The 24,929-nt window shown below is 32.3% G+C and overlaps 3 protein-coding genes and 1 long non-coding RNA gene across 5 annotated transcripts; all 4 read right to left on the bottom strand.

Moving 5' to 3' along the window:
• Nucleotides 1-96: 96 nt before the first annotated feature.
• Nucleotides 97-4,447, bottom strand: LOC120341788 (uncharacterized). The gene is made up of 9 exons (XM_078110522.1): nucleotides 4,227-4,447; nucleotides 3,536-3,841; nucleotides 2,998-3,057; nucleotides 2,558-2,638; nucleotides 1,494-1,568; nucleotides 1,168-1,299; nucleotides 883-961; nucleotides 535-664; nucleotides 97-426 (listed from the first exon to the last, which is right to left on the bottom strand). The coding sequence occupies exons 1-9, from the start codon at nucleotides 4,294-4,296 to the stop codon at nucleotides 406-408; spliced, it is 954 nt and encodes a 317-aa protein (XP_077966648.1). The 5' UTR covers nucleotides 4,297-4,447; the 3' UTR covers nucleotides 97-405.
• A 2,408-nt stretch (nucleotides 4,448-6,855) lies between these two features.
• On the bottom strand, nucleotides 6,856-8,328 carry LOC120341787 (uncharacterized). The gene is made up of 3 exons (XR_013474770.1): nucleotides 8,215-8,328; nucleotides 7,625-7,693; nucleotides 6,856-7,193 (listed from the first exon to the last, which is right to left on the bottom strand). It is a non-coding gene; the product is annotated as an uncharacterized LOC120341787 (long non-coding RNA).
• A 3,042-nt stretch (nucleotides 8,329-11,370) lies between these two features.
• Nucleotides 11,371-17,440, bottom strand: LOC144421113 (uncharacterized). Its single transcript, XM_078111346.1, has 10 exons — nucleotides 17,282-17,440; nucleotides 16,575-16,664; nucleotides 15,855-15,926; nucleotides 15,291-15,383; nucleotides 14,098-14,175; nucleotides 13,371-13,449; nucleotides 13,259-13,297; nucleotides 12,836-12,922; nucleotides 12,431-12,532; nucleotides 11,371-12,063 (listed from the first exon to the last, which is right to left on the bottom strand). The coding sequence occupies exons 1-10, from the start codon at nucleotides 17,349-17,351 to the stop codon at nucleotides 11,916-11,918; spliced, it is 858 nt and encodes a 285-aa protein (XP_077967472.1). The 5' UTR covers nucleotides 17,352-17,440; the 3' UTR covers nucleotides 11,371-11,915.
• A 1,101-nt stretch (nucleotides 17,441-18,541) lies between these two features.
• On the bottom strand, nucleotides 18,542-24,287 carry LOC120341785 (uncharacterized). Of its 2 annotated transcripts, XM_078111179.1 has the most exons (13): nucleotides 24,100-24,287; nucleotides 23,743-24,024; nucleotides 23,143-23,220; nucleotides 22,780-22,872; nucleotides 22,476-22,544; nucleotides 21,806-21,884; nucleotides 21,695-21,733; nucleotides 21,289-21,375; nucleotides 20,908-21,009; nucleotides 20,344-20,469; nucleotides 19,844-19,957; nucleotides 19,245-19,313; nucleotides 18,542-18,904 (listed from the first exon to the last, which is right to left on the bottom strand). In XM_078111179.1, the coding sequence occupies exons 1-13, from the start codon at nucleotides 24,191-24,193 to the stop codon at nucleotides 18,847-18,849; spliced, it is 1,290 nt and encodes a 429-aa protein (XP_077967305.1). In that variant the 5' UTR covers nucleotides 24,194-24,287; the 3' UTR covers nucleotides 18,542-18,846. The 2 variants fall into 2 exon arrangements, with proteins under 2 accessions (XP_077967305.1, XP_039266280.2); XM_039410346.2 differs by lacking the exon at nucleotides 22,780-22,872.
• Between the last annotated feature and the right edge of the window lie 642 nt (nucleotides 24,288-24,929).

Below are 24,929 nucleotides of genomic sequence, written 5' to 3' on the forward strand. Positions count from 1 at the left end.
CTGTACGGCCTGGTTTCCCAATAAAATAAGATAGTTATAATAAGAGTTATTGTGCATAATGATCGCGTAAATAGACTTTTTGTTTGACAAATATCAAGTTATCATGCCTAGATACAAAAAAATAAATACAACTAAGGAATAAATTACGAATTGGTCAAATATAAAAATGATACATGTAACCTTCTTTTGGTGGAGTGGGAAGACTTTTAAAATGGCATTAGTAATTTTGCCATTAGTCTTTTGATTGACATTGCGTTATATATTCTCTACTTAATATTCAAGATAGATTGTTTTGTTAGAAACAGTATAACGACAGTCAATAATACTGGTAGTTGTAATAGAATTAGATGAGTATGATGTACAGTCTGATTCTTTCTTGGAAATTTCTTCTTCAAGTCACATGCTTCAAATTGAATCCAAGTTTATCTGTAAAAAGCAATATGCGGTTCCAGATATGAACGTACAAGTACACATAGCTGCAAAATATTTTCACACAGATAAAATTATAAATAAATATGATTAAATGGTCTTCACCTCGTCTTTTAGTGGGTCATCGTCATCCGACTCATCCGTGGTTTCATCATCAAATGCTTCGTTTGAAAATTCTGTTGCTTTTGATGGTTCGCTTTGATTATTATCATGATTTACGTCTTCATTATTATTTCTTAAAATAGTGAGCACAGATGTAAATTTTTATAATAAAAACTGGCAAATAGGTACAATTTAGAGAATAGTCGAAACTCAATGCAGTGTTGAAAACTATTTATACTCACTCTGCACATTCTTCTTATTTGAATAGCTTGTATTAATATTGCTAAATTGTTTAAGATTAAGATGCTACAAGAAAATGTATCTGAAAATACTGGAAAATATGAGCCTTACCTCTTTCTCCAACGTATTATTAATATGATGCCAACAATCAACAGTATTGCGACAAGGACGGCCACTCCGATATAAATTGCTGCAAGAAGAACAAAATTTACAAAATGTGGTCATTGAATATCAAAAAATAAATATATATTCAGCGGATTCACATCAACGCCGTATATCACATCGAAAATGAGAGTAAGCAAATTACAGCATTGGTTTACTCATAAAAAATAATACACTCTAACATATTTTCTATATAATCGTTTTCAATATTTATATCATCGTTATATATCTAACCTTTATTGCCAGAATTTTCTGTTACACCTGTTGATTCGTAAATGATTTCTGTTGTCACTTCATTTTGCCATGGTTCTGTCGTTTGATTGTCGAAGATTTTAGAAAAAGGAAAAGTTATGTACAAATATAAAACTTACGTATATTATATATATCGTGAAGATATTGTAATCAGATATGAATTTATATGCAAACTACACCAAATATCATCAAAAAACCTTTAACGTTATCGCTGATGACAAGTGAAATAGTCAAGATGAATGGCTACCGAAACAATTATTATATTGAAATGAGTTTCTGGTAGAATTCTGTACCATATGATCGGTTACCTGTAGTCGGCGGCAAACTTTCATTAGTTGTTTCAACAGGTATTGTCGTTGTTTCTCGTATTGTACTTTCATCTGCTGTGTACAATATGTGTTTTATATTAATTTAAACTTCTAAATTCAATGGATTTAATATGGAATATATTTCCTAATGAAATTATTCAATTTTCTAATTTGATTCGTCAAACAAGAATATCTTTTTATGCAAATTCATGAGTTTTGTTCCTACTTTAGATAATTCAATACGCACCAAAGTTATATTATATAGATCAGGGTGGTACAAGGTTGTTCTATTCGGGGGCCACAAAATTATTTTCAAATTGTTCGCGGGCCATAATAGTGTCAAGTATAGGTAAACAGCGCAATACAAAACAAACACTTTTATTGTGCAAACACATTGATCATCATCACATTGCAAAAAGTCTTTTTTCTATATCTACCTTTAGTTTTGGATTTCAAACTATTCATAACGAAAAAAAAGTGCTTCCGCAAATTTAGAACATCGATACGATTCTCAGAGCAAAATCCCTACTTTAGAAAATGCTCACTGATCGGAAGATTGTTAAATGTCGTTTTATATTCTTTTGTTATCGACACAACTTGCAAGCATTGTTGTATTTTCATGCCGAAATGCAGTTGAAAATCTGGTTGAATTGGTCAGCGTTCTTTCCAAATTCATGTTTACAAAATAACTGCAGAATGATTGATTACCAAATATGAGGTACAGGGAGGTAATTACTGAATTTTCTGTCATAATAGGCATCATTTTTTGTAATATTGTCTAGGTTATTTGAAACAAATACATACTGTAGGATTTATAATGTTAGGCTATAACATTATTATCTGGTTATCATGTCAAGAGATTTTTCTGGTTATATTATGACTAGACAACATCAAATACGATTCTTTGATTACCTCCCATCAAATGTGATTTTTTGATTATGCCATAGATAATAAGGCTGTGGGCCACATGTGTCCCGCGGATCTGTGTTCGGACCACCCTGAATAGATTCAGGGCTCTATGATATTTTACTTCATCAACTTGATATTAAATTTGGATATAGTACTTGTAATATATGTCGAATTTGTAGCAGATGTTGTTGAGTAGGCTGTTGATATGTCTGTTGTCACTTGCTGTGTAGTTGTATCTGTAAAACAAATCAATTACACAGATCAGCGACAGCTTATAATAGTAACTATATAGATTAATTAATATTAGAAAAATTGATTTTTGTCAATTTTTTTAATTTTTGCCGATTGAACAGAAAAACTATAAAACGATTCATATCCTTGCACAAAATTGGACCCAATATGGAATTGCGATATAAATTTGTCAAATATTACATATCATCTATTAACATATTATTCTCTGATCATGTTAGAAAATAAAACAATTAGTCAATGGTTAATTGGCAATAAAACACGCTGAACAAATAATAACGATATTTTTCTCCATTTTATACTTCCATGAACATAATATTTTTTACTATTATTGAAAAAACTGTACCTACAAACTCAGTCGTAGATAGCGGTACTGTTGTCTGTGGTGGCAATGTAGTGCCAGTATCTGTAAATTAATAGAATGTAATCCACTTCGACTCTTGTTTTTAAATGTTTAAATAAGTGACCTATTTACAGTGAAGGTACGGAATTCAGTTGATTGCCTCTTCACATGCATGAATATCTGCCGTTGGTGAATACATACTTACATGCCTTGAAAATTTTTTCATTTTAAAATATATACCCAAATGTTTTTATATGCTATATCGTGCTAACGTACAATTGATAATGTGGTGCTGCATGCATTCTGGAATTTTTATCTAAGTTATTTTCCTTCTGCTCTTATCGTAGTGTAGGGATGTAAAGATTCAAATTGCACTTCTTTCTATATTCTATAAATCTATAACAATCACAAGATTTCAAGATAGATGTACTATATTGTATAAATGAGAGAGAATATCAAAAACAATATGTAAGTAAAATTAAATTTTACAGTATTGAAGTTGTGTTTCAAAATGCTTCGTTCTGTAAATCCAGAAACTCACCTATGATGTTCACGGATAAAATTCGGGATCCCAAATCAGAAGGTGTTTGCACTCTGCAAGTGTAATTTCCCGAATCATTAATTTCTACATAATGCAAAAAGTACAAGCCAACTTCATTTTCGGAAATAGATTCTTGAAACACTGCTGCTTTACCAGCTTGTGTGATTTGTACTTCAGAATCATCTTTCCACCAAGATATTGTGAACGTAGTAGAGATGTTGTAGATGCATCTAACAGAATTTTGTGTTACCTCATAGTGGTTGATGTCGATCTCAAATTCATTGATTTCAGGAACAAACTGAATGTCTGCAAAGAAATTGTTTTTATATCACATGAAGCACAAGAGAGCTTTGCCCAAATATATGTACACGAAAATCAAATTATTACGTCCAAGAGCCTCATGAATGAAATTGCCCTATTAGTAGCACCACATCCGATTTGGCCTCGTTTTACAGACAAATAGTGTGATTGTTCCATATCACCAAATATCGTGTAAATATTGGAATTGTCAAAATGTGTCGTACTGTAATAGGACTATTATCTGTCTAACAGTAAAAGCTCTTTTATTTCTTTTATTTTACGCACTGGAAACAATTGCGTTGAGGAGAGCAAGCATTTATTTACAAACCCAACAACAGCACGTCCAATAACATGATCCAAGCATGATTGAACAAAGATAAAAGATTCCTACCTGCATTGATATCTGCATTTATCAGCCAACCACAACTAACCAATACGAAGATCAGAGATACAACAAACATAATACAATTCTTTTTATCTAGTTATTGCACAGCTCTCGCGTTGAAGTTTTAATTTCAAAAGCTCGAATAAACTGATTTAGACATAAACAGTTTTACCCTTGTCTTACATTTTGCAATAATATATTATATTCAAACATGGTCACATCGCATCTTAGTTATACATTACCTTCCGACAATGATAATTGTAAATATTTGAATACCGACGTCATTCAAATATATTATCATCAAATGTCTCGGCGTTTGCTTTGGCACGTGAATGAATACTCTAGTCTTGTCCAGCATACACCAGTCTGCTACAGGAGTGGTGACTCTTCTACGGCCCATGGGCCGGGGCCACGGCCCATCTAATTGGGCCACATGGGCCGTGGCCCATCCAGCTATGGGCCGCGGCCCATCAGGAAAAATTCAATTATCGTACCAAAATTTTCAATTATATTCGAACCAAAAAAAATCGCAGGATGCCAGTATGCCACCAAACCTTTTTCTTACAATAAGCCTTTACATAAAAATAAAGCAAAATACCGAGCTACAGAAAAGGATACACCTGAAGTATGTGTACCAGGTTAGGGTTAGGACAAAATTTTGTTCAGATTTTTCACATTGTAGGCCTAGTTCTATTATGAGTTTAGGGAGTGGGTAGAATTTACATATTTATTAGTCTTTATTATTTTATCCCTTTCTAAAAACTGATGGGCCGCGGCCCATAGCCTGATGGGCCGAGGCCCATTTCAATGGGCCGTGGCCCCGACCCATGGGCCATAGAGGAGTCACCACTTCCACTACCAGTCTGGATGCTGTACATTATTTTCAGGACTTACCGTATTCAATGGAATTAAACCCTGCCGTCTCTGAGCGAAGTTGCTCTCTCACCTGGGAGGTCTGCGGTGCCGTATCGGCAGGGCAATAAAGTAATTCGAAATATTGTTTTTTTTTACCTTTTTATAAATTTTTACCAATTATGGGTAGCAAACTGACGGGCATCTCAAACGAAATCAAATTTTATCACGCAGTGAGATAAAATGTTACATTCTGAAATAAAGTTTGTCAAAAAATGAGAAATTTATTTTAGTCGCAACATATTTTTTTTCTCATTTTCAGTGAGTTATGATCCGAAATCTCGTATTTTATGGAGAAATATTTTACCAATAACATAGAGCTCTTGGTATGCTTTCAGTTGATACTTGAATTACTTCCTTAGCTATTGTATAACCAAGATTATAGCGAAATATGCAATTCTACATTCTTGTATCGGATGAACAAGTTCAATAATCGGTCATGACGTTTTGGTCACGTAGCTACGCAATCTCGTGATTGGCGTCACGAGATTGGGACTACGCACAGTCGAGACGATTTGCGTCGCAAATTGCGTAAGATAACAATTACGGAAAGCTTTGCGATCACATTCTCCGCGGGACATCAACTGACGAGTTGCGATAAAACTTTAACCCTTTTCATCATGTCAACTCCGAGACACCGGATGCGTAAAATAAATATCGCAATCGCCTAACAAAACTAGAAATTACCGTTGGAAAACAGCCCAAATTAGTTCAAATATCAGCAAAAATAAGTATTTGTTTGCCAGATTTTGTGAAATGTTAGCCGAGGCAAGTAAAGATTACGAAATTCACCGTTTATTGTGTGAATTCATCAAATCGTAAAGCGCCTGACGAAAACTCAGGAGTTAAACTCAGTTACAAACGCACGTGAAATGTATTGCACACGTTTCGGTCTCATTCGATTCTGGTTGTATCATTACGTTGCAATCTCGGTACCGCTTTATATAAAACTATACGAAAACTTTATATAAAAATTAAAGAGTTTTTCTTGTAAGATTCACTAGTATTAGGGCACTAGGCAATCTTCATTTTCGGAAGAAAAAGTTTGAATTGACTTGAAGCTATCCCTAATCTAGAAGGTAGATTTTCATGCAAATAGTCTGCAACTCCTACCGTATTGTGAATTAATGTTAAGTGGCACTATATGATAGGACATCCCTTATGGTTTCATGTTTTTTATTGTTCTGTTATGTACTAATAGACCATGATTTGGTTTATGTCCCTTTGGTGCTGTCACAGGTTTATGGGGCTTGAGCTGACAGTCAAATTTGAAGCTATACGCATAACATGCGTAACATCGGGTTAATTAACTGGAAACAATTTTTACTAGATCTTCTCAACGACATAATCGGTATAAACGATGACAATGTTCAATCCAAACAGAATTCTAATCAGAATCATATTGACATGCAGGCATTTGTTAAAACACTACAAAGCCATGCATGCGAAATTAATATATTATCCATCATATAACAACTTGAGAGAAATCTTTCCACTGAACTTGCGTAACTTTTTATGAGTCTTCGCGTAGCCCTCACTTTGCACCTTCTTGTCATAAAACTGAGTTATTTATATTCTGTCAGACGATTTAGGACTAATAGCTGTTGGGAAAAATATCGTCAAAAATTACTCTATTGGTGAATATGTTTCAACCATTAGGGAACAATTTCGACGGCTTGACTCCCCTGTCCTATAACTATAGATACGTGTTTTCATTTATTTATTTGAATTATGACATCATAGAAAACTAAAACATAAATTAAGGTGAAAGGCGGAATGATATGTTGCATAATATACAAGTAATCAAGTTCAAACATTGTATCTTACTAGTATGATTCATAGCAATGTTCTTGAAATGTTGAAAATATCAAATAATAATATTAAAAAAATAATAAACAGTTCTGTATAATATATAGTATTCATCTTTGCATTATATACTTCTCAAAATAACGAAATTTATGTAAGATTTACAGTTTCTTAATCTTGTCACAAATAGTAGGTTTTCAATCATCATTCTCTACGAAACAATTCTTGTCTTCACTTTTCTTTGATTTCTTTACTCTGGTGAAATGTTAATAAGATATCTTATAATTCATTTTTATGTATCTGTAATTTTTTTTATAATTACACTTCTAAAAATGAAAATATATATTGATATTTGACTTTGCATCGAAGTATCGATAAATATCAGATATTTTGCTTTAAACCAGTATCTGTATTGAAGTTCATTATCGCTTAAACGTCCTGTTGCGAATGCAGAAAAGTGTTGCAGTGTATAAAAAATCATTTTAAGTGACATTTCACGGTTGCGAGCCTATCTTTACACAACAACGTAAGCGATGCTATTGACTGACTATATGTGTCTGGTTCGGCTTAGGCTTACCATGCTATTCCATTCAGGTATAGATCATGGATATGGTGTTCGATATTAAGACTAACTCACAAAGTACACTCTATCATTATTTAAACTCCGTTTTTAATTTAATACTTACATGGTATATAAATCGACTGGCTTCGATTCCGTTTGAACTTCAGTAGGTTGAACATTGGGTTTATAGAGTCTTAAAAGATAACAATTCTATTTTTTATAACATTTATATGCCTATATACAAGCCAGTGTTATTGCACACACTGTTTTTGTGAAATTGATGAATACAGAAATGATGCATCACCAGTTTCCTCTTTCCCAGTTACCTTCTCGAGGAAGCGTTACCTATACGTACCACAGTACATAGAAAGAGGTTGACCTACTGGCAGAATTATCTGAACAAATTTCCTGTCGGTGTCAAATACAGGTTTTCCAGCCTTATATGCGGAAATTCTATGACGTAATACTGCGCATTGGTAGTGTTTAAATTGTTAACGCAAATTGTATTTCAAACATGTAATTATTGCATTGCACGATATAAATATATATATATAAGTAATAAAGCCTATATTCGTGCCATGCGACTGATGAAAGTTTCTGTCATTTTATTATCCATTGTCCATTTATCCATTTATTATCAAATATTGGAGACGAGTTAACTATATGTTGTGTAGTTCAGTGTTTAGAAACTCGTTTATTTATTTTCAATATCACCTGTCATAAAGTCCATCTTCACCCACATTTTCTTGCCCAGCTTGGGTATGAACGAATTTTAAATTCAACTGTTGATACTCTGTATCATCGACGTCACTATTTTTATTCAATACCCTGAAACATATATAATTTTTGTCACATCGGAACAGTTTTTAGGTTTCAAGTTCGAAATAAAAATGAGTGTAGAATTTTCGATCTAGATTCTAGAATCACAATGCTTTGCTCTAGAATGTATTATGAATATCCATTTAACCTATACTATATCCTTTAGGAATTTAAAAATATAACTGTGAATGATACTTTCAACACTAATGATAAAATGCGAGAGATGCACACAGTGTCACCGGCTGTAATGTTTGCAAAATTTATAAAATTATGCAAATCCGAAGCTAAAGGTTCCGTTTGTTGTTTTGTTTATCAAATTTTTTGAAAACGTAATCCATCATAAACAATCATAACTTATACCGTTATCGGTCATTAAATGTCTATATCTGAATTATTTATATATTGATGTTTGCCCACGCGTATGATGCTTCTTTGTCCTCTGGTGATGATGGTTCATCCGCTTCATCAGCTTGATTGTGAACTGGTTGTAAATTTAGCTGTTGGTAGTTTGAATTATCAGGTATTTTATTTTTGTCCAATTCCCTAAAATACAAACAAATACAGTTCAAGAAACGTCCAACGTATCCTGGCGATCCCGAAACACGATGTTTCGCACTAAACGTGTTTACTAAAATTTGATTTATCTTTAGTAGTTCTTTCCAAATATTTCTGTGAAATGGCTTCGAACAATTTATGTTTTGAATAGAAACCACCAACTGGATTATTTAAATTAAAATTATTATTCAGATTGATTCGTCATATTCAAGCAAGTGTATGTTTTGTGAAATTGTGTTTGGGCAAAATTCTAATAAAACCGCACGGAAGTAAAATTAAAATATGCATCACAGTCTTGGTGCTTTATCTTGATAAACTGGCTAAAAACAATTAATTTAGTAAAAGCAATTTTGTGCCTAACCAAATCAGTTGTTAAATTACTATACTGGCCATATATTGGTAGACGTTAGCTCACGCATAAAACATATCTTCGCCCTTTGACTGTTCATTGTCCACAGAAAATCCAGCAACGTCTTCAGCAGGCAAGAAACCATCATCATCAATTATTGCGTATTCGCTTCAGAATAAAAATAATCTGATTTGTAAACCATATTTGTATGTTCTTCTCCATTTGAGATATTGATTAAGTGTTATTTGAAACGAAGTAAAAACTCAAACCAGAAGTTTAAGTTGAATAGCCTTGGCCAAATAACAAGTTACAGCTAATTTAATTATTCAAGGAATTTTCCGTTTAATGTATTAGTAGAAACATTGTCATGATCTTGAATAGTCGAACGATGAAACCAAGATGTATGTGCCAAGTGCCATAGTGCATATATGCATGATGTAATCAATTTACATAAAAATATATCATCATACTTATTAGGCAAAAAAACGGGCTTTCGATTATGAAGAACAACTTCTTCATATGTTCCATTGAAAGTTCCATTTGGTACAGGTGCTTTTCTGTAATAAATTGCAATATAGTTAAGTATTGTTGGATACCACATACCAATAGTACATTTTAATATGCGACATGGCAGGCAGTAAGATAATAATTCTTGGATAGAATTAGGTCCCGTTACCAGTAGTTAAAAGAGAAAAGGGCGACTTTGGTCCTGTAAACACGAACACAACAACAACTTAAAAAAATTGTACTCATACTTTATGTTAGAAATAATGAAATTCAAAAAGAAAAATTTTTTTTCGATTTTGTAAAATATTTGATTGTTGGTAAGGAAGTAAAGAAATTAATAATACGTGACTACCCTTCTTTGATATATGTCTAATTGTCTACAACTTACTCAACATTTCGCTTGTCAGCCGGTTCGTTTGTTTTCTGTCTGTAAATGGAATATTGTTGTGAGTTACTTGTTTGTTCGATGAAGGTAACATGATGTTTATTTTTTGTTTTACCTTATATAGAAAAAATAATATGCAATTCAGATGACAGCAATTAAAACAAACACTCCTATGACCGCGCCGGCTATGGGACCTACAAATATAAAAAAAAAATCAACATGGTATATAAATCGACTGGCTTAGATTCCGTTTGAACTTTAGTAGGTTGAACATTGGGTTTATAGAGTCTTAAAAGATAACAATTCTAGAATCACAATTAGGGTTTTGTTTTTTATCAATTCTAAAAAAAACATCGTGTTTTAAATCAAATATTTTCTGTATTATTTGTATTTTTTATTGAAATACCCCCTGCATCGCCGCGAAACTACGCCAAAACGTTGCATTCTGGCAGATGCACACGCAGCCGGAATTATAATTTCAAAATATAAGTAAAATTTTATAATTTGACTTTCGCTTCTATTGCGTACATTTATCGCCATGCTTGTATCTCCACCAAAGTCATAAGATTATACCCGGAATGTTTAGCCGAGATATCAGAGAGACGTTTTGAGTAAGAAAAATTATGAAAATTAGCTCACGAGCCCACTACAAAAGCAATTAGATCAAGTGCAGCCCTCCGGCAAAACGAGTGGGTTGCGATAATGAAGAATATGCTCATATCGGCGGTAATCTACTAATATAAACGACGAGACACCCTAGCGGCTAGGGTCACCATATTTAAAAAAGCAAAATTCCGGACAGTGCATGCTATTTTCATGACCTCGTAGTAAAAAATATGCGCACGGTACGAAATAACAATGTTCTGTATTATCAGATTCCGGACATTTGAGCGTTTTTTAAATTCTTTCCGGACGCAAAATTTGACCCTAAATTCTGGACGGTATGGCAACCCTACCCTAGCTTAGCCTATGCTAATTGTAGGAGTCCTCGGATGCAAAGACGCCACAACTAATCTGTTATGACGCCTAAATATGGATTTCGAGTTCATGTATTGACATTTTCCTCATAAAATGAGGGCATTATTACGGCTAATACTGTCCGGTTAATTTATGCTTAGCATGCTTTGTTTTCAAGGTTAAAGTGATGGAGCTTTTCAAGGTTATACGAACTCATTTATTCGATCGCATTTTCGCGATTTCAATTTTGGCAAGATGGTTTCGTCGCAACAGGCTCGTTCAATTAATGGCTTATCGGTTGCGTCTTACTGCGCCAACCACTGAACTACAGCTTGAGAAGGTGTACATAAGCCTCTATCGATATTTGTGGCGTTTTGAAAGATTTATTGCAAATAAGAAGCGCTTGGCAAGTTTTTACGTCCATTTTTCTTCAACCTATTTAATACAAAAAAATCAAATAGTACAGCCATTTTGAACAAAAAAGGCATAAAAAACTTGATTTAAAACAATTGTTTTAAAACAATTCTTTTTGAACAAATCCCTAATCACAATGCTTTGCTCTAGAATGTATTATGAATATCCATTTAACCTATCATATAGCCTTTAGGAATTTAAAAATATAACAGTGAATGATACTTTCAACACTAACGATAAAATGCGAGAGATGTACACAGTGTCACCAGATGTAATGTTTGCAAAATTTATAAAATTATGCAAATTCGAAGATAAAATATTTAAGGTTCCGTTTGTTGTTTTGTTTATCAAATTTTTTAAAACGTAATCCATCAAAAACAATCATAACTTATACCGTTATCGGTCAGTAAATGCCTATATCTGAATTATTTATATATTGATGTTTGCCCACGCGTAGGATGCTTCTTTGTCCTCTGGTGATGATAGTTCATCCGCTTCATCAGCTTGATTGTGAACGGGTTGTAAATTCAGCTGTTGGTAGTTTGAATCATCAGGTATTTTATTTTTGTCCAATTCCCTAAAATACAAACAAATACAGTTTAAGAATCGTCGTCCAACGTATCCTGGCGATCCCGAAACACGATGTTTCTCACTAAACGTGTTTACTGAAATTTGATTCATCTTTAGTAGTTCTTTTCAAATATTTCTGTGAAATGGCTCTGACAATTTGTGTTTTGAATAAAAACCAACAACTAGATTATTTAAATTAAAATTATTATTTTCAATTGATTCGTCATATTCAAGCAAGAATATGTTTTGTAAAATTGTTGCTTTATCTTGATAAACTGGCTAAAACAATTAATTTAGTAAAAGCAAATTTTGTGCCTAACCAAATTAGTTGTTAAATTACTATAATGGCCATATTTTGGTAGACGTTAGCTCACGCATAAAACATATCTTCGCCCTTTGACTGTTCATTGTCAACAGAAAATCCAGCAACGTCTTCAGCAGGCAAGAAACCATCATCATCAATTATTGCGTATTCGCTTCAGAATAAAAATAATCTGTTTTGTAAACCATATTTGTATGTTCTTCTCCATTTGAGATATTGGTTAAGTGTTATTTGAAACGAAGTAAAAACTCAAACCAGAAGTTTGAGTTACCTTGGCCAAATAACAAGCTACAGCTAATTTAATTATTTAAGGAATTTTCCGTTTAACGTATTAGTAGAAACATTAAAATTGTCATGATTTTGAATAGTCGAACGATGAAACCAAGATGTATGTGCCAAGTGCCATAGTGCATATATGCATGATGTAATCAATTTACATAAAAATATATAATCGTACTTATTAGGCAAAATAACGGGCTTTCGATTATCAAGAACAACTTCTTCATATGTTCCATTGAAAGTTCCATTTGGTACAGGTGCTTTTCTGTAATAAATTGCAATGTTCAGTATTGTTGGATACCACATACCAATAATACATTTTAATATGCGACATGGCAGGCAGTAAGATGAGAATTCTTGGATATAATTAGGTCCCGTTACCAGTGGTTAAAAGAGAAAAGGGCGACTTTTTGTCCCGTAAACACGAACACAACAACAACTTATGAAAATTGTACTCATACTTTATGTTAGAAATAATGAAATTCAAAATGAATTTTTTTTTTCGATTTTGTATAATATTCAATTGTTGGTAATGAAGTAAAGATAATTAATAATACGTGACTACCCTTCTTTGATATACGTCAAATTGTCTACAACTTACTCAACTTTTCGCTTTTCAGCCGGTTCATTTGTTTTCTGTCTGTAAATGAAATATTGTTGTGAGTTACTTGTTAGTTCGAGGAAGGTATCATGATGTTTGTTTTTTGTTTTACCTTTTATAGAAAAAATAAAATGCAATTCCGATGACAGCAAGTAAAACAAACACTCCTACGACTGCGCCGGCTATGGGACCTACAAATATAAAAATCGGTAAAATATATCAAAGTACTATATTTTAATCAGTATTATTTATCGTTCAGGAGGACCAAAAATGAACAATAAAAGGTATGAAAATAGAATGGAAACAGTAGCGTCTATTTTAAAATATTTTTTTTTACATCTGCAAGTCTTGTAACCAAGTTTATAAAATGAAGCATTTGAGTTTTTATGAATATGGAATTACATTTGTCTGAAGACATATAATAAATACCAACTATTGATAAAAAGAATTCTGATAAAATTGGTTTGCTCTGTTAGTTTTCAGAATATCGTTTCGCAGAACTATAGTTCCACAGAAAGACACACTGTTTTCGTTTATAAGAGTTAGCATTTACTTGATTGTACTTGTATACCTGAATGACTGACTCCTACTGTGGCTTTTTCATTACCTATTTGCTATCCGCACAGAGAGAAACAACGTTGTTTAAAAATGTCATCATATAGGTCTCGATTACAAATTCTTGTTTACAAGTTGATGTAGTAAAAATGTATATTCATATTCAAATTACAACCATCTCGATCATGATTCATTCACTACTATTGCGCATTATTTTTGTTTTGTTCATTAGCTCTGCGTACTTGTATCCATGTGCATGCATGATATACCCGTTTGATAGTTACCGGCATTGCTGGGTGAATTTTCCTTTGTTGGTGATATTGACTGCGTTATTTCGCTCAAATTCGGCTTATCGTTGGTTGCTGTAACAACAACATAATATTGAAACGATTGTTATGTCCACTACGTGTCCAAACAGACATAAAATAAAAATGGGACCATTGATACTAAAGATCAGCATTTTCCAAACTTTTTTGGCCACGGAATACTTACGCTTTTTATCTCGCCTCGCGGAACACCAAAAATGAAAAGGTAAAATTGATAAAGAAAAATGGTGTATTGCAGCGGTCCCAAAAAGTGCGCTACTACAGTACTGTTGCCAAATGCGCCGCGAAAACTAACAAAAGTGTATTCAACATACCTAAAATATGATTGAATATTTGTGTATGTATGTCTGAAGAAGTCTGACCTTTGTCAGACGAAACGTTACAGGAAGATATTTGTGTTAGTGTGTAGCAAGACTCTTGAATCACTTAGGATTGTTATCTCTACTCTTGCTACAGCATCCTTGCAATATATGTCTACGGATCCACCGGCACAAAAGAATAGAAGAAGGATAAGTAGTTAGTCTCGCAGAAACCAAATAATCAGCGGATATTTTGCATATTGCATTCAAATGTTTATTGCTCCTTACTTTAAATGCTGTGTATCTGGATCAATAAATTCATTTTAACTTTCTTTGTCGTTTACTTTCTATTACGTAGTACGTAATACGTAGTACGTACTAGTACTTTGTTCAATTTTGCGAGCTGGAGTTTGTTTATCTGCTGAATCGAGTTTAGCGAACATGAGTGATTTTTTCATCATTTTCAAGTAAAATCAGGTAGAGCTTGAGAAAGAAGAGTTGACCTTTTGCATTTGTCCGCTTTAGGCCGACCGTGACGCGATATTGAACGGTCGCTAGTTGTGCGACAACTTCACGATCCCGAGATAGCCATGGCGACCAATTTGGTTGTAATTTTGGTCCATTTGGAAGATGCTCGGGGAACACTAGTGTTACGCGGAACACAGTTTGGGAAACGCTGCTATAGATTATAGAAGGTAAATAGTAGATTATAAAATTAGTGAATGATTGGCTTCTGGCTATGAAACTAGCAACTGTATCTAACATATTTAAGACAGTGCGTAAACTTGAAATCTTTTAATAAATGGGTGGAATTTATATAAGTGCTAACACTTTTAACATTTAAATTAATACCTGCGTTTACTGTCGTCTCGGATATTGTTATTGGTATTGACGATGTCATTGATTCATCTATGTTAGCTGTTATAGATATTGTTCCCGTTTTCTCTACAATTTGTTGAACAGTACAATTCGGTGAAAAAAAAATATCCGTTCGCATTTAATATGATACAAAAAATAAAAATGTCAGACGTCAAGGCATTTTGTATTTGCTTTTGTCAAATAACAATTTATAGTCCTTGTTCGTGGAATTATATTTCTGTCATAAAATATATCAGAAAAAAAAGATAATAGGTTTTATCACTATTATTTTCCACGTATTTAGTTTTGCATTCTCAGTATAAATTATGAGTATTTAATAAAGTTATATGTAAAATTATGAAACATGCGTAATATGTGATAAGCATGAAGATCTTGTGACCAAATATACATTTATATGCTATTTTATATACAGAACTATACCAAATATTATCAAAAAAGCCATTAACGTTATCACTGATGACAAGTGCGATAGCCAAGGTAAGTGGGCTATTGAAACAATTATTATATTAAATTGAATTTCTGGTCGAATTCTGTTACCTGTAGTCGGCGGAGAACTTTCTTTAGTTGTTTCAACAGGTATTGTCGTTGTTTCTCGTGTTGTACTTCCATCTGTTGTGTACAGTATGTGTTTTATATTAATTTACACTTATAAATTTGATGGGTTCAATATGGAGTCCGAATAAAATTATTCAGTTTCTTAATTTGATTCATCAAATAAGAATACATTTTTATGCAAATTCATTCTGAGTTTCGCCCCTGCTTTAGATGAATTCAATACACACCAAAGTTATTATTATATAGATATTCAGAGTTTTATGATAATTTCATCAATTTAATATTAATTTTGGATGAGTACTGTGTTTCCCCGAAAATAAGACCTACCTGAAAATAGGACCTAGCATGAATTTTAAAAATATTTTTAATATAAGCCTCCCCTTAAAATAAGAGACCAAGTCGATAGCGCAAAATTGTTTTTGACCTAGTCGATAACAAGAAATATTTCCCACTCGTTTTGACGGATTAATAATCTATGTTGTTTAGTAGTTATTTTAAATAAAAACGTGGTATTATAAGTAAATGGATATCGGTTTTCATATTTTGTATATTTGAAAATCTCGTAATTCTTTACTTTGTAATTTTGTTTTTGATAAATGGAGTTAAGGACATCCCCCGAAAATAGGCCCTAGCGTTATTTTTCGAAAGAAAATTGAAATAAGCCACTGTCTTATTTTCGGGTAAACACAGTATAGATACTACTTGTAATATATGTCGAATTTGCCGTAGATGTTGTTGGTGTTACCGAGTAGGCTGTTGATGGGTCTGTTGTAACTTGCTGTGTAGTTGTATCTGCAAAAAAATCCATTACATAGCAGCGACAGATTATAATAGTATCTATAAAGATTAATCAGAAAAATTGGTATGTGGTAATTTTATTAATTTTTGCTGATTGAATTGAAAAAGTGTACAACGATTTATAAATCATTGCACAAAATTCCACCGAATAAAGAAATGCAATATAAATTTATCAAATAATACACATTATCTATTATCATATTATGCTCTGATCTTGTTAGAATATAAAACGATTAGTCAATGGTTAATTGGCTATAGAACCCGCTAAAAAGATTTTAAAAGATATTTTTTTCATTTTCTTCTATCAAAACTTGAACATAAGGCTATTTTATTATTATTGAAAGAACTGTACCTACAAACTCAGTCGTAGGAATGTAAAGATCAAATTGCACTTTTTTCTATATTCTATACATTCGCAAGATTTCATGATAGATGTGCTATATTGTACAAATGAGAGATCATATCAAAAACAATAGGTAAGTAAAATTAGATTTTACAATATTGAACTTGTGGAGGAGATTGGAGAGATTGAAGATTAAGGAGGAAGAGACCAACAACATCACGTTCAATAACATTATCCAAGCATGATTTGAAAAATAGAAGATTCCTACCTGCACTGATATCCGCATTTATCAGCCAGCCACGACTAATCAATACGAAGATCAAAGATACAACAAACATAATACAAATCTTTTTATCTAGTTATTGTATTTTGCAATAATATATTATATTTTTACTAGTCAACATGGTTACATCGCATCTTAATCATACATTACCTCCTGAAAATGATAATTGTAAATATTTGAATACCGACCTCGTTCATTTATATTGTAATTAAATGTCTTAGCGTTTGCTTTGATCATGAATGAATACTCTAGTCTAGTCCAACATACACCAACCTAGATGCTCTTTGTTATTTGAAGATATTCGATGGAAATTTAAAAAAAAATGGAAAAAAATATATATATATATTCGATGGCCTACATTAATTTGTGTGTTGATTTCACGAGCGTGCTGGCGATTCATCGCTGATATAAAATACAACAGTTTATTGTTTATTTCAATACCATTGCTTCACAAAAGTTGCCTGAGGAAAAAATATACACCCTTTCCGAACCGAATAGTCAAATATCACAAATTATTGTCCAGTTTAAAATTTCACAATAGAAGTGTTACAGCGTCCCATAGTCAGTTGAACACACTAAAATCAATGTGCTATTCAGCTGTCACAAACTTGCATAAAGGTTACAGTGAAGCGAAATGATCTGGAGACAATTTTTATTAGATCTACTCAACCACAAATGATGACAATCCCAAACAGAATTCTAATCAGAATCATATCGACACCCAGGCATTTGTGCGAACTTATTAGACTATCCTTCATATAACAACTTGAGGGAAATCTTTCCACTGAATTTGTGTAACTTTCTTATGAGGACCTTCATGTACCCTTCTCTTCGCACCTTTATGTAATAAAACTAAGTTATTTGTATATTGTCAGATGGAGCAAAACCAGCCCCTGGAAAAAACATCATCGAACAATTTCTCTATCAGCGCATGATTGCCACCAGGTATATTCATGTCGATGATAAATAAAGCACAGCCGGTGTATAGCAAAACGATGTAATTTACCGACGTTTCGTATTTCTATTCAGAATAACTTCATCAAGACATGATATGAAAGCACACTAACGTATATATAGAGAGAGAAAAGCAAGAAGAAAGAAAAAATTATCACGTCAAATTCGAAACGTCCGCAAATTACATCGTTTTGCTACACACCGGCTGTGCTTTATTTATCATCGACAATTTCTCTATTGTTGTATATGTTTCATTTAATGGGGAACAACTGCAACGTTTTGACTCCAACATTCCTCCACCATAACCATACGTGTTTTCATTTATTTATTCGAATAAAGACATCATAGTAAGCTAAAAGGTATATTAGGTGGAAGGCGAAGTTATATTGTGGCATAATATACAATCAATCAAGTTCAAACATTGTATCTTACTAGTATGATTCATAGCAATGTTCTTGAAATGTTGAAAATATCAAACAATAATATAAAAAAATATTAAACAGTTCTGTATAATATATAGTATTTAATCTTCAAAATATTGTAGAAATCCATGTAAGATTTACAGTTTTCTTCATCTTGGCATACACAGTAGGTTTTCACTCGTCATTCTCAACGAAACTATTAATGTCTCCACTTTTCTTTGATTTGTTTACCCTGGTGAAATGTTGATAAGATATCAGATAATTCATTTTAAGTATCTGTAGATTTTTTATAATACCATTCTGAATATATAGGGATATTTGACTTGGCACCGAAGTGCCGATAAATATCAGATATTTATTATTCACTTCAAATCAGTATTTGTATTGAAGTTCACTATCGTTCAGACGTTAATTTTCAAATGCTAAAAGTGTAGCAGTGTATAAAAATCTCTGAAAGTGACATTCCGCGATCACAGCAAAGAAAGCGATACTATTGACTATACATGTCTGGTTCGGCTCAAGATGACCATGTTATAATATGTCTATAATATAGATATCAATTTAATACTTACATGGTATATAAACCGACTGGCTTAGATTCCGTTTGAACTTCAGTAGGTTGAACATCGGGTTTATAAAGTCTTAAAAGAAAACAATTCCATTTTTTATCAAATATTTAGAATTTGCCAAACACTATGCCCATGTATTTCCTTATATATATAAAGATCAGTGGTATTACAAACGATGTTTTTTGTGAAATTGATGAATACAGAGATAATGGATCATCTGTTTCCTCTTTCCCTGTTACCTTCTCGAGTAAGCGTTACAATAGGTTGACCTACTGGCAGAATTGTCTGAACAGACTTCCTGGCGGTGTCATGTACAGGTTATCAAGCTCTATATGCGGAAATTTCATGACGTAGTACGTACTACGCGTTGGTTGGTAGTTCAACGCAAATTGTGTTAAATATATGCAATTATTGCATCGTATGATACAAGTACTAAAGCCTATATTCGTGCCTTGCAACTGATAAAAGTTTCTGTCCGCTCACAACGATTGAAAAATTAACAAGATACTCTGGCTGTCCATTTGTTATGAAATGAAGACGGTTGAACTATATGTTGTGTACTTCAGGGTTTAGAAACTCGTTTATTTATTTTCTGTTATCACCTGTTATAAAGTACTTCGTCATCCGGATTTTCTGGCTCAGCTTGCGTATGAACGGATTGTAGATTCAACTGTTGATACTCTGTATCGTCGACGTTACTATTTTGATTCAATACTCTAAAACATATTTAGGTTATGGGTTCGAAATAAAAATGAGTGTAGAATTTTAATTCTGAAAGCCAATGTTTTGCTTTTAAATGTGTTATGAAAATTCATTTACCTTATACTATAACCTTCAAGAATCTGATAATATAATAAGTTATGAAGCAGAAGTAATTAGCCCTAATGATAAAGTATGAGAGACACACACAGTCTTACCGGCTATAATATTGGCAAATTATATACAATTGTGCAATTGCAAAGATAAAATATTTAGGTTCCGTTTGTTGTTTTATTTATCACATTTTTTAAAAACACAACCTATCAAAAGCAATGTTTAAATAAACCGTTATCAATCAGTAATTGCCTATATCTGAATTATTTATATATAGATGTTTGCCCACGCGTATGATGCTTCTTTGTCCTCTGGTGATGATGGTTCATCCGCTTCATCAGCTTGATTGTGAACGGGTTGTAAATTCAGCTGTTGGTAGTTTGAATCATCAGGTATTTTATTTTTGTCCAATTCCCTAAAATGCAAATAAATACAGTTCAGGAAGTGTCCAAAGTATCCTGGCGATCCCGAAACACGATGTTTCTCACTAAACTTGTTTATGAAAATTGGATTCAACTTTAGTAGTTCTTTTCAAATATTTGTGTGCAATGGCTCCGAACAGTTTATGTTTTGAATGAAAACCACCAATTAGTTTATTTAAATTAAAATTATTCTTCAAATTATTATTTAAATAGATTAGTCATATTCAAGCAAGAATATGTTTCGTGAAATTGCGTTTGGGCAAAATTCCTATAAAACCGCACGGAAGTGAAATTAAAATATGCATCACTGTTTTAGTGCTTCATCTCGATATACTGGCTAAAAACAATTGAGTAAAAGCAATTTTTTTGTACATAACCAAATCAGTTGGTAAATTACTATAATGGTCATATTTTGGTAGACGTTAGCTCACGCATAGAACATATCCTCGTCCTTTGACTGTTCATTGTCAACAGAAAATCCAGCAACGTCTCCAGCAGGCACGTAACCATTATCATCAATTGAGGCATATTCGCTTTAGAATAAAAATAATTTATGTTTGTAAAATCATATTTGTATGCTATATTTAAAGTATTTATGAATCGCTATTTGAAACGAAGTAAAAACTCAAACCAGAAGTTTAGGTGGAATTACGTCGGCCAAATAAGTTAGGCTAATTTAATTATAGGAATTTGTCGTTTGATGTACTATATTATTGAAAACGATGAAACCAAAACGTATATGCCAATACTATATTATATACTAACCAAAAAGACCTAATTTGAATTATTCACAGAAATATATATCATCATACTTGTTGGTCAACACAACGGGCCTTCGATTATCAAGAACAACTTCCTCATATGGGTCATTGAAATTTCCATTCGGTACAGGTGCTTTTCTGTAAACATTAACAATAAAAATAAATTAGAATTAGGAATTCCAGCACTCTATAACAATACATTCTCAATATCCATTAGGACAGAGTTTAGAACACAAATACACAAATATATGGACAAGAAGTTTTGTGTATAGGCTACAACCTAGTAAACAGTGATTAAAAAAGCCGACTTAGGAAAACGGAACATAGCATTCCTTCAAATTTAAATAGAGATATTCATTTTGATTTTGTAAAATATTTGATTACTGGTTATGAAGTAAAGATAATTAATAGTATGCTACTACCATTCTTTAATATATGTCACTTGTCAACAACTTACTCGACATGTCGCTTGTCAGCCGGTTTGTTTGTTTTCTGCCTGCAAATGAAATATTGTTGTAAATTACTTGTTATTTTGTGGATTGTATCGTGATCTTTATTTTTTTTTTACCTTTTATAGAAAAAATAAAATACTATTCCGATGACAGCAATTAAAACAAACACTCCAACGACTGCGCCGGCTATGGGACCTACAAATAAAAATAAAAATAAAATCGTTAAATATATGGTAGTAATGATTTTAATCGGTATTATTTATCGTTCAGAAGGACCAAAATGAATAAAAAAGTTTCCATTCAAAAATATTGCTTTCTACACATGCATGCTTTGAGTCTCATGATCACGTTTATAAAGTGAATTATCTGAGTTTTTATGAATACGCAATTACATTTTTCTAAAGTCACATCATAAACAACAACTACTATTAGAAAGAATTGTTGTAAAATTGGATTGCACTATTAGTTTTTGAAATACCATTTGCAGACTTATACAAAAATACGCATTGTTTGCCAATATAAGGGTCAGCTATGTATTCTCAACTTTAGCATTTTCATTACATATTTGCTATCTACTCAGAAAGAAACAACGTTGTTTAAAAATTTCATCATATAGGTCTCGATTCCAAATTCTTGTTCAAAAGGTGATGTAGTAAAAATGTATATTCATATTCAAATTACAACCATCTCAATCATGATTCATTCACTGCTATTGCACAACATTTTTCTATTAACTCTACATATTTGTATACATGTACATGCATGATATTCTTGTTTACTAATTACCGGCATTATTGGGTGAATTTCCCATAGTTGATGGTATTGTCTGCGTTGTTTTGCCCAGATCGTTGGTTGCTGTGGAAATTCATGAACTGTAAATTGGCTCATTATATAAATAAAAATGAAAAATAAAAAAATGGAACCTTTGATACTATAGAAAGTAAATTCTAGATTATGAAATTAGTAAATAATTGTGGCTTATAGATGCATGTTGTGAAACTAGCAATTGTATCTGACATGTTTATGACACTGCGTAAACTTCACAAAATGGATATGTTTTTGCTAACACTTCTCACATTTAAATTAATACCTTCGTTTACTGTCGTCCCAGATGTTGTTATTGGTATTGACCATTTACTTGTTTCATATGTGTTAGTTGTTATAGATATTGTTCCCGTTTTATCTACAATTTATTGAACATTGGAAATGTATTGATTCAGTGGAAAAATTATTTGTTTGCATTTAATATGGTACAAAAAATAAAAATATCAAACGTCAAGGCATTTCGTGTTTGCTTTTGTCAAATAACATTTTATAGTCCCGACTCCTGGTTTGTGGAATTATATTTCTGTCATAGAATATATATATCAGTAAAAAAGATATTAAATTATATCACTATTAATTTGCAAATAATTAATTTTATATTGTCTATATAAATCATATGTGTTCATACCGCTGGTGTGTTCTGTTGACGGAGAAGATGTTGGATTACACTCCGGTACCGTTGATGTACTGGGTGTACTTGATGAAGCTGTTTGTTTGAATATAAAAAGAAGTTGTTAAAGAAAGGTTCTCGATAAAATAGTCATGTAAAATATAGCGTTTGACCTGGCTATGTTAGCGTAGTATGTTGAAAATTTCAGCTGAAACCCTATCCCTATCACCTATCGTGGGGTATAATAAAATAGGTAGGCAAGGCACAAGCGAGATACTTTCTTCAATTCTTTTTGAAAAGTGGCACTTTAAGTATCAGTGACATTCAGGAATTTGTTCGGAAAGAAAATGTGAAAACGTATCATGACAAGATATTATAGGCTTTAGATTCCCTTAATTATTATTTCTGTTTTTAATTTTTACAATCTTACGTTTAAATATAAGTTTCAATTGCCTAATCTAAGTCATTTGATGGTTTTCGAGCTCTGAGATAAAAATAAAAAAAATCCTAATATTCAATCAAAGTACAAAATATGTTAAATTAACTGAGAATTAGACATAAATTGTTTGTTTTGATGAAACGTGATTTTCATATTTAAAGAATTCACACCAGACTTACCTATTACGCATACTAGTAAATCTCTCTCTCCATAGTTTGAAGATGTATTGACTTTACATGAATATTCACCGGAATCTGTCAATGCTACATGCTTAGGAAAATATATTCCCCCGTTGGTTTGATAAACAGAACAGGACTGACTTTTGCTAACTTCGACATTATCTTTCCACCAACTTATTGATGATGTTGATGAGGAATATGAACACCTTATGGAATTGGAATTTGTATCGAAGTTGTCGGTATCCAATTTGAAATAGTCGGTATTCGGATTAAAAGTAATATCTGTTATAAGATAAAACGAATGTTGTTGATCACTATAGCACAGAAGACACATAGGTCAAAATATTTGCAACTTACCGCCACTGATATCATCTGAATATATTTCCGAAAACAAATGAAAACCAATTAATAAGATGATTATGTTCAATGAATTATTGGCGTACTTCAACATTTGTTTGTCGCTTGTTCACTCGTCCTTCGCTATTCTTCACCTTGTATACATTCTATGCTTCATTTGAATATTATCACCAAAACATCTAGATTTGATCACTATTAAAAGATTGAGATGCAAAATCAGATCAGATATTAAAAAAGCATTGTCAATTTTAATAAAATTATGATCTGAATTCTGAACATGCGCACACTAAATATTGAACGAAAAACTTTTTTGTTTTATCGGCTCATCCTGAAAATTACTAAATCAGCTATGCCAAACCAAAAATCTGAATCACTTAGTGCAATTAATCGGATGCCAATCATATTCCAGCACTCTTGCCTCCGTCTGTTATTAACAAACTTTATATTCTGCACAGCTAATGGACATTTGATCTATATTTACCTACACGAAGATTAACTTTACCCATCCAACTAATAACATTTATTTTACAAATACATCTATTGCAAGGCATAGGCAGAGTGCATTTTTATCTAATTTGGCTCCAAGTAAGTATTCAATGATTCATTAAGAAACTATCTTTAGTTTTAGACCATTTAAGAATCAAACGCTAAAATAACACAAACAAGCTAAATAAACTGTGTGAATGTGGTATGCTGCAATTAAAATAGCAAACGTTTACTGGCATTTTCAATACCTCCTTTTTTCGTTTATAGTGAAAGTGCAAATAATTCACTGATCTTAATATTCAAATCCCATTCTACACGATTTGTTATTGCTTGATTCAGGCTAA

Source organism: Styela clava, chromosome 3, assembly GCF_964204865.1.
Source record: "Styela clava chromosome 3, kaStyClav1.hap1.2, whole genome shotgun sequence".
NCBI classification, from domain to species: domain Eukaryota; kingdom Metazoa; phylum Chordata; class Ascidiacea; order Stolidobranchia; family Styelidae; genus Styela; species Styela clava.